The 9,626-nt window shown below is 44.6% G+C and overlaps 2 protein-coding genes and 1 long non-coding RNA gene across 3 annotated transcripts; 1 reads left to right on the forward strand and 2 right to left on the reverse strand.

The window, feature by feature from the left end:
* Positions 1 to 229: 229 nt before the first annotated feature.
* On the reverse strand, positions 230 to 1,255 carry LOC127296014 (uncharacterized). Its single transcript, XR_007848219.1, has 2 exons — positions 1,144 to 1,255; positions 230 to 985 (listed from the first exon to the last, which is right to left on the reverse strand). It is a non-coding gene; the product is annotated as an uncharacterized lncRNA (long non-coding RNA).
* LOC127296013 (receptor-like cytoplasmic kinase 176) lies at positions 499 to 3,832 on the forward strand. The gene is made up of 6 exons (XM_051326033.2): positions 499 to 784; positions 1,168 to 1,496; positions 1,605 to 1,740; positions 1,836 to 1,978; positions 2,071 to 2,194; positions 3,236 to 3,832. The coding sequence occupies exons 1-6, from the start codon at positions 625 to 627 to the stop codon at positions 3,556 to 3,558; spliced, it is 1,215 nt and encodes a 404-aa protein (XP_051181993.1). The 5' UTR covers positions 499 to 624; the 3' UTR covers positions 3,559 to 3,832.
* Positions 3,833 to 4,084: 252 nt separating this feature from the next.
* LOC127347782 (uncharacterized) lies at positions 4,085 to 9,372 on the reverse strand. The gene is made up of 4 exons (XM_051373937.2): positions 9,229 to 9,372; positions 8,364 to 8,607; positions 7,928 to 8,175; positions 4,085 to 4,788 (listed from the first exon to the last, which is right to left on the reverse strand). Exons 2-4 carry the CDS (start codon positions 8,599 to 8,601, stop codon positions 4,387 to 4,389), a joined length of 888 nt encoding a protein of 295 aa, XP_051229897.2. The 5' UTR covers positions 8,602 to 8,607; positions 9,229 to 9,372; the 3' UTR covers positions 4,085 to 4,386.
* Positions 9,373 to 9,626: the final 254 nt, after the last annotated feature.

The raw sequence follows: 9,626 nt of genomic DNA on the forward strand, positions 1-9,626 counted from the left end.
GCTACGATCCTAGCTCCATCATCGTCGATGGTACCGTGGTCCGTGTTGGAGTACGTCAACCTCACCAGCGAAGAGGAGGAGTAGGCGGCGGCAACCACAAACCCTAGATTTTTATCTATCTACTTTTAATATCATTTTATTTCAATTTCTTCCATACAAATTCAGTTATCAATATATACAAAAGTATATTTTAAAAATGGATCTCGCCGCTCGGTCTGCCCCCGACCCAAACAAATAAGAGGGAGAATAAAATTAAATTTATGTTCACTGCTCCAAACAAACCAAAACAAACATATCTTGAAGCTCGAAATAGATCGAACCGCTCTAGAGATGGCCTAGAAGACATTCCCCCTTTGTGGCATGGAAGTTCAGTCCACCCCGGTCTGGTTTCGCCGCAAACAACGGTGGGCATGCATGAAAAACCAAAGAAAACAGCCAAAAAGCCAAACAGCTGAATCACATGGACGCAGAGAGGAGAAGAAAAGGCTTTCTCTTCATTAATGAGGGAGGCGAGTGACCCCACGCCACGGCTGCCCCTCTCCCACCATACCAGTACCACCCTCGCTCGCAGGCAGCAATGATAGCTAGCAGGCAGGCAGAGCAGGGAAGGAATGACACGGCCACATGAAGCAACCAGTTCTAGCTAAAAACTATCGAAGACCAAATCTTGTGCCTCGGGGTTGGACTGGCCGGTATTGTTGTTGCTCCTTCCTGATGGGGAACTGCGCCGGCGTGCAGGGGAACGCCGAGATCAACCCCTCCTTCAGTGCCCCCAACTCCACAGGTACCACTCAGCTCCGCTTTGCTATGCTATGCTATGGTTCTTGGTTGCATCAAGTGTCTAACTCTAAGATAGCTTGTGTGCTCTGCTTCTTGGTTGTGTTTTGCCCCTGTTAATTCTTCAGAGGAAGGAACGAGCGTTTCTCAATTTTCTCCTTTTCACTGTTGGGATGAAGAACCCAACTTGGGTTGCTTGGTTTTGCATCTATACAAGGAGAAGAGTTTAGGGATTTAGTGGATGGCAAATAGAGAGCAAAATTGAAGGCGCATATGGCTTGTCCAAACAAACTAAGTACTAGGATTAGTTTGCCCCCAGATTGGTACGATAGCTGGAGATAATGTGAGTTTTGTTAGGCAAGTAACCTGAGCGCTTGCTTTGCCATCCAGGTAACAACTCCAAGAGCAGCAGCAGCAATGCGACCGATTCCAGCAGCAGCACCTTCGGTTCCAAGGGTTCCTTCTCGGTGCCGCCGACTCCTCGCACCGAGAAGGAGATCTTGCAGTCGACCAATCTCCGCAAGTTCACCTACAGCGAGCTCAAAGGTTCCACCAGGAACTTCCGGCTGGACAGCCTGCTGGGGGAGGGGGGATTCGGCTCCGTGTTCAAGGGGTGGATGGACGAGCGAACCTTCACACCCGTCAAGCCCGGCACCGGGATGATCGTCGCCGTCAAGAAGCTCAAGCTGGACAGCTTCCAGGGGCACAAGGAATGGCTGGTTTGTGACTAATCACCTTGTTGCTGTTGCTGTTGTGCGTCTCTGGGCTGAAGGTTTTGTGAGTCACACAGGTGGTTTTAACTTGTTTCTGCAAAAACAACCTTGTAGGCTGAGGTCAATTACCTGGGGCAGCTATCACACCCCAACCTCGTGAAGCTCATCGGGTACTGCTTGGAGGACGAACAGCGGCTTCTAGTCTACGAGTTCATGCCCAGGGGCAGCTTGGAGCACCACCTTTTCAGGAGTGAGTTCCTCTCAAATTAATTATCTTGTGTGATGTTCTCATCCCTGCTGCTGGAAATGGGTGAGTGACAAACTGACAATGCAATGGTGCTGCAGGGTCTCAACATTTCCAGCCCCTCTCATGGAATTTACGGATGAAGGTTGCTCTTGAGGCCGCCAGGGGACTTGCTTTCCTGCACAGCGATGAAGCTAAAGTTATATACCGTGATTTCAAGACCTCCAATGTCCTTCTTGACTCGGTGGGCATGCAAATTCAGTCTCTTATGTGTATACGCTAAGTGGAAGTACAATGAGCTTTGGTCTAAAGATTTTCTTTTGTTACTGCATACAGGAATATAATGCAAAACTCTCAGATTTTGGCTTGGCGAAAGATGGCCCGAGTGGTGACAAAAGTCATGTTTCTACTAGGGTCATGGGCACTCAAGGATATGCTGCCCCAGAATATCTCGCGACAGGTAATCTTTCTAACATGCCTTACCAGCCATCAGTTACAAGCATGATGTTTCCTACTATATGTTCATGCATCTTAGTGACATGGATGAAAGGGGGCATTCATTGACTGCGCTTGATATATTCAAGATAACATTGCTGGCAAGTCACAGTTTTCGTAGTTTCGTGCACTGATAACAGGATCGAAGGAAAAAAAACTTCGTAGCAAGACATTGATACTTCATGGCGTCCATGCCATTCCTTCTTTTAAGACACAGATAAGCAGCTAACGCTAGTACATGGCGTATCTGGTGGATTCACTTAGTTTTGTATGACACTGTCCTTTGTTGTGCTTAGATGTGCCCTTTGTTTATAAGGAATGAGATTCTCTATAGCAGTGAGGGGGTATAAAAGAATCATTTAGCAGCGAAGTGTCCCACCAGGCAAGAGCCAAGAAGCAAAGCATGTCTGAACAATCCATTTAAGATTGACGATTGTTGTTCCATTCATGTGATGCTTATGATTAAAATACCTAAAAAGTCTTAAAATGATTGTGGTGGATGATGTAGGACACCCTGTAAAAGGGCAAACGTCGAGGCAAACCATCATGCTAGTTGAACATTTGAGACAGTACTTTATGCTTTCCACACCTTTGGTTAGTGCACAAAAGGATGACTAGATACTCAGCTGCTCTCATGCACTAACTGTCTTAAAATCAGGTTACTGTGGTTCATTGGTAATTACATCTTTGTTCCTCCTCAAGCTAGCACACAAATTCTTCTGATCATTATAACCTGTCCCATCAAGTTTGTTAATTTAAAATTATGCACATGTTGTTATGATCAAAAGTCAAGGATGATTTACATGTGTATGACTGATTGTGGCTAGTTAATAACATCTTTGATGCAGTCAAGTGAACATTCAAACTCTTCTGATCACCATAATTAAATTGCCTCACTTGTTTCTTAGTCTAAATTGTGCACATGTTGCAAAGGTAAGAGTCAGCGATGAGCTGTATACATATGATTGATGGGAACTTACATGATTTTCCTCCACATTATATGCAGGCCATTTGACCGCGAAGAGCGACGTATACACCTATGGTGTTGTTCTTCTGGAGTTGCTGACCGGTCAGCGTGCACTGGATAAGAACCGCCCGCCTGGACAGCACAATCTGGTGGAGTGGGCAAGACCTTACATCAACAGCAAGAGGAGGGTCATCCATGTCCTGGACCAGCGTCTGGGATCACAATACTCGCTTCCCGCAGCACAGAAGGCCGCGGCGCTTGCGATGCAATGCTTGTCGATGGACGCGCGGTGCAGGCCGGACATGGACCAGGTCGTGACCGTGCTGGGAAAGCTCCAGGAGGTGAAGAGAACACGCAAGTAAGGAGGATTGTTGTTACAATTGGTCATTTACCTCTCTGGAGCATCACTCGCTCCGTGTAAGAACACCTCGGATTGTAGAAACAGTGAACAGATGCCGGACTTGAGGGGAAGACTAGCTTTCGAATCTGCCAAGCAGAGAATGTAAAAATATATATTGTCTCATGTACAGCTAGCTGTTAGCCTGTTACTTTGCTGTCAGCCTGCCACTTGTTTTATGTACCTGCAGTACATCCACCTTTTATAACACGTTGAGAAACAGTTTTGTGTCTCCGATACTTCACTTAGTATTTCCCCAAGATTTTGCACAGCTTCTCTTGAGGCATTCTCTGGTAGTGCGTGTTAACATTTAGAACCATGTCAAAGCAGCACTGACTCTGCAGGAGAAGCAAAACAATGAAGCTGTTAGTTGACACCTTCCTGCCAGACGCAGCTCCAAATTTTGTCACTAAAACCATAAAAAACAACAGAACCAGAAATGTTTTTTGCATTGCTTCAATGATATTATGTCCATTGCAGGACACGAGTGATTAGCAGATAAGCAATATGATACATTGTTATTCCTTTTCCTCGACAAAATTACAAATCCAAAGGGATGCTGATAAGGTTGCAAAACAGCTACAGGTGCAACGGTTCAACAGTGGACAATCTTCGGCTATCTATGAAAGAACTTGATCAATGCCTGGTTATCACATTGGTACTGAATTACAAAACAGGTCTTACAGGTGTTCAGGTTTCTAGAAGGTTGGAACTAATCTACTAACAATATGATTTAAGATTCCCACAACAAGCTGGGACCAGGTGAGATGAGGGCAGTTTGACCAAGCCATCTCTAGAATCTGCGGCCACCAGAATTATAAGCACGACCGCCAGGATATTCACCACGCTGCTCAAAGCCATGACCTCGACCTTGGCTCCCGGCATGGAACTCAGGGTAATCTGCCCGCTCCCCGAAGGATTCGTACCGGCCAGATGCATAACTCCGGTGAGCCTCTCCATAAGCACCTCCAGCAGGAGCAGCAGCAGAAGGTGGAGGCGTGGCTGTAGCTGTTGGAAGATAGCCACGTGGTTCCCTAGGCACAGCATTATTTGCATAGTTGCTCATGCTGGCCTTTTGGTATTGCTGTTGGCGTTCCAGAGACTCTTTGCGCAGGAATTCTTCTCGATAGGCTGTTTGACGAGCTCGAAGTGCCAAGAGTTTCTCATGGTACTGTACATTTATCTCGTTCAATCTCTGCATACAGAAATGGGAAAGATGTAATGAGATCTACCTTTGATATTAACAATGTATGCTGCTAATTTGAAAAAATGAGGAACTCTACAGGCCAGTGACAGTGACAGAGTGCTGAATCATCCACAGCATGACGTCCACTCAAACTTTGACATGCTTATATTGCGGTAACATTGACGAGCATGATTAAAAAACTGGGGAAACATTACTACATCAAGTACAGTGTTTAGATCTTCAGAAGTTGCCACTGGAAAGACATAAGAAATGAGACAACATAAGTTGAGACTTCAGAGGGGTGGAATTTTAGATCCAACGAAACTTTCAATTAACTCAGTTCCATAGAAACAAAAGGAACACTAAGGGTGTGTGTTTCGTAGAGTGCATCAGCTCAGATATTCTCTCCCGATGCTACTTTCACGTGCTTGGATGTGGCCTCGTAGCCATGCACACCTCGTACCAAAATGACCTCTCAGCCATACCTACTAGCGAAGTGGAAATCGGGCTTCGCTCCTCAACCGGGTTGGCTTCATCCTGAAAGAATCTCCCTTCGGCACGCACCTGCCCCACCCGTGCAACCCAGCCCGCTAGGGTCATCATCCCATCTCCATGCGCAGCATTTGCCCCCGCAGCTGCCTCCCTCTCGAGTGTTCTCTCCCTAGCGAAAGTCTTCGACCCTCTATCATTGTTCTGTTCTTCCCTTTTGCCAGGAAGTTGTGTGTTGAGGTGGAGCTGATGTGTTATGTTGAGGTGTGGATATGATGCGTTTTTTTCATAATTTCATCTTTTTATTGATAATTTGTGGCACTAAGAACAGATTCTTGAGGTGAATCTGACGCATTGCTTCGGTGCACAGAAGTCAAGCATGTTAGATTGCAGACTTGCAAGGTGGAGAGTGCTCTGCATTTTGTTCTGATATTGTGGAATAAAACAACATTGTCCAGATTGACAGATTGTACTGAATCATCTTAGGACAGCTTAGTCTGCTTGGCGGTGGACAGGCAGTACTCTTCTGGAAGGATTTTTGGCGGGAAGATGAACTCATGTGTAATAAATTTTAGAGGCTATACTCTTATGCCCTAAATGAAGATGTGACAGTGGCTCAGATTGCAGCGACAGAGGATTTATTTTCAGTGCTTGCTTTGCCAATATCATCTCAAACCTTTGAAGAACTGAATGTGATGCAGCTGATCGTGAATGTGGAACATGCAGTGACCAATACAAGCTGAAGACCCAGCTCTCAGAGCGATTTGGAAATCAAAGTGTCTGCCTACACTTAAGAGTCTTTGCTTGGCTTCTCTTGATGGAACACAAAAGAATTGATGCAACGTAAAAATTGGCAGATTGAGGGGGGGGGGTTGTGTGGTATGTTCACACCACTTTGAAGAAAGTCACGATCATCTGTTTTTTCAGTGCCCATTTGCTACCAGTTGGGAGAAGAGATCAATATTCGGTGGGATAACTCGATGGAAATCTCTAGCCGTTTCACCCTGCTCGTCAAGCTTTCAGGGTCCCTGCTTCATGGAGATAGCTATATGCGCTGCCTGGAATATCTGGAAGGAAAGGAATGATTTCATATTCAGAAATGAAGCCCCTTCCCTAGCACGATGGCAAGTGAGGTTTAAGAGTGACTTCTCTCTACATCAATATAGAGTGAAGGTGGCTTCGGTTCAGCCTCTATTAGATTGGATCCTATCTTTCACAATCTAAAAAGTATACTCTTTTGTATATCTCACTCCACTTTTACCCCCCATGATGTAACTCACCCTGTGTGGGTCTGACGTGTGTTATATAATATAGAGAAACTATACCGTAGGGTTTTTTCCCTACGATTTCATGGTAAAAAAAAAAGGCAGCTTAGTCTGTTTTGAAGGCATACATCCTTGATTAAGTATAGGGCTGCGCAAAACACCAAACAGTGGAAACCATTCAAACCAGCAAGTTCTCAGCTAGTTCATTTTCTTTCAGAATCTGTATCCTTCCCCTCGAACTAGTTCAAAAAAATGAACTAGCTAAAACAGTGAAACAATTTTTGCACACCCCTAATTAAGTATTTAAGCTTTCCTGTATTTTTATTGGAAAATGCAATTTCTGGATACTAAAATATATGCAATATTTACCCTAGTTCTGGAGCACTTGTTTTTCTATCAAGTTTGATTATGTCAGAGTCAGACAATTCATTGCAAAGATGAAACATGCATATCTGCATTTCTTAATGTATGTGTAATTTGCCATTGATTATCTGGATATTTAAAACACCGATATGTTTTTATATGTAACAGAATTATGTACAAAATTTATTTTCGTCATATTGCATATTTGGGTGGTATTCTGACCATCTCTAACTCAATACAGTCTACCAAACGAAGTCTGAGTTCAACCTTTCAACACATACATGCTACAAAACAAGATCTGAGCTCAGCATATCTCAATTCAATTTGTCCATTGCCATGCTCGGTTATGTTTTAAGTATTATCACTTTCTTGGTTTTAATATCCAGCCATCTTCCAGGATATTGTTTCAGCGATCCTGTATGTTCTCTCCAGTTCCATCGCAAGATATGGGTTGTCACGCTAGATGACTAGTACACATTGGTGTGCTGGTATTGCCATGTAGATGAGAATGTGCATAGAACTGACAAGTTGGTGCACAGAACTGAGAACAGCCTATGAAGGGAAAATACATCTTTAGTTTCTGATTAGCAACATAGAACTATCTGTTTCCAGCATTCACCTGTGCGATTGTTACCCAAAAAGACGCTAGATGACTAGTACACATTGGTGTGCTGGTATTGCCATGTAGATGAGAATGTGCATAGAACTGACAAGTTGGTGCACAGAACTGAGAACAGCCTATGAAGGGAAAATACATCTTTAGTTTCTGATTAGCAACATAGAACTATCTGTTTCCAGCATTCACCTGTGCGATTGTTACCCAAAAAGCTACAGTTGACTAATAGGGGGAAATCAAACAGTAAAAAGCATATGCTATAAGTCCTCTCATGATATGGATAAGGACTTCCTGTCAGTAGTAGGACATATCGATGATTGATTTCAGGAAAAAAAAATGACCTGCTAGTCCAATTAGTGTACTCTTGGCAGGTAGGAAGAACAAGGCAGAATGATGCAAAATACTTTAAACATACCTCCCTGTGCCTAGTATTTTCAGCATCCTCTGCATCATGTAGTTCCTTGGATAGGACCACGATGTCTTCACGAAAATTCTGCTCTAGACCTTCAAATGTGCTAGGAAGATTATGATCTTGATGCCTTGCTTCAATCTTATCAGTACGAGGCTGGTCCCTCAATTCCTTTCTTGGTTGCTTTTCTAGACCAACCTTCATATCAGATTTTTGTCCATCGTAAAAGGATCGTGTACCCTCAGCACCTTGACCTACATCAGCATCAGTCAATGCAGAAGTACAATTAATAAGAAAGGATTACATGTAACAAAGATGCAAAATCTACTCCAGTTTACCAAAAAATTCAACAGACAAAGCATATTATTCCAAAAAAAAAAAACGGCACACGGGCACGCACACATAGACATCAAACTAACTAATAGTAGCACATACTACATACCCTCATTATATGCATACGGTGAAATCTGATTCGTCGGTCCACCTTTATCCCATTGGCTCTGTCTCGGCTTCTGGGCGGTATACTGGTTGTCCCCAGCAGCTTGCCCAGGATCTCTTCCAGGGTAACTAGTATCAGGGAGCTGTTGAACCCTTTGCTGTGGCTGGTAGTGATGCAACTGGGCAGACGTCATGGGATAGTTGTCTGCATCACCGTATTGCCCCTGTCCATGTCGCCTCATTCTGACCTGAATGTACATGATAGAAAGGCAACGGCGTCAGTAACAAGTTCCCAGAATTGAACAGCTAAATAATCAATGTAGGCCCAACGAGGGCATCATCAGGTCAAGGTTTTACTATGCTAAACAAACTAACATTCAAAAATACAAAAGCTACCATTGTATAAGGTAAGTATAATATAACACGAAATAAATCAGCAAATACTACCACAATAAGGGCAGTAGGGCATTATCATTGCCATCATGAACAAGCACTCCATCAGTACAGACAACACAGGACACAGCTTTCCATATGTAATAAGCTTGTGGGTGCTACACTACAAATCTCGGCGCCTGTTCCCAGCTATCACTCCTGACTCCCGAGCACTAAAGGAACAAATCGCTGCTAGCAGTCGAGAACGGTCCGGTGAGCCGTAGAAGAATCCGAGTCTCAGTCCGGCACCACCGAAAGGAAATTCAATCCAATAACAACACTAGGTCGGGAAACCTAATTTCTCAGTGGTTAGACATACGCGCACCGAAGATCGCGCGATTCCTCGTCAATTCCGTCTACCAGGAAAGGCGGATGTAAAGAAAGAGAGGAAGGACTAACAAAGCGGGCATAAGAAAAGAGCCAGCCTTGCGGCTTACCTTCGCAGCGGCGCGCGGCCAGGAAGGTGGTGGCGGTGGCGGTGGCGATGGCGCTCTCGGCGGCGTAGGAGATGGGGAACGGGAGTGAGGGGGATGGTGGGCCGGTGGGGAGGGGCTGTGGGAGGCGGCAGCCGAGTCGGAACTCGGAAGTCAGGCAACCGCAGCCGATAGCGGCCCAATATGTGTAAAGATTTTTCTTTCATGTGTCAACTTTTTTTCTGAGGTTTTTTTTTAGAAACTTTTCTGAGGTTTTTTTTTGGGGGTGGGTTGGGGGGTTCTGAGGTTTATTACAAATTGGACAATGGTTTCCCGGACTGGCCCACCAGAACATGTGCCCAGCCGCACGCACGTACAACTAGCAAACATTGATAATTTTTCTATGCTACCACGTTAGCACG

This window comes from Lolium perenne, chromosome 4 (assembly GCF_019359855.2).
Source record: "Lolium perenne isolate Kyuss_39 chromosome 4, Kyuss_2.0, whole genome shotgun sequence".
Classification (NCBI taxonomy): domain Eukaryota; kingdom Viridiplantae; phylum Streptophyta; class Magnoliopsida; order Poales; family Poaceae; genus Lolium; species Lolium perenne.

Excerpts from the sequence above, each read along its gene's own strand:
- LOC127347782 (XM_051373937.2), bottom strand. The coding sequence starts at position 8,601 with ATGAGGCGACATGGACAGGGGCAATACGGTGATGCAGACAACTATCCC. Across the intron at positions 8,176-8,363 it reads ACCGTATGCATATAATGAGG|GTCAAGGTGCTGAGGGTACA; the intron begins GTATGTAGTATG and ends ATGCTGATGTAG. Across the intron at positions 4,789-7,927 it reads AAAATACTAGGCACAGGGAG|AGATTGAACGAGATAAATGT; the intron begins GTATGTTTAAAG and ends TTCTGTATGCAG.
- LOC127296013 (XM_051326033.2), top strand. The coding sequence starts at position 625 with ATGAAGCAACCAGTTCTAGCTAAAAACTATCGAAGACCAAATCTTGTG. Across the intron at positions 785-1,167 it reads CAGTGCCCCCAACTCCACAG|GTAACAACTCCAAGAGCAGC; the intron begins GTACCACTCAGC and ends TTTGCCATCCAG. Across the intron at positions 1,741-1,835 it reads GGAGCACCACCTTTTCAGGA|GGTCTCAACATTTCCAGCCC; the intron begins GTGAGTTCCTCT and ends ATGGTGCTGCAG.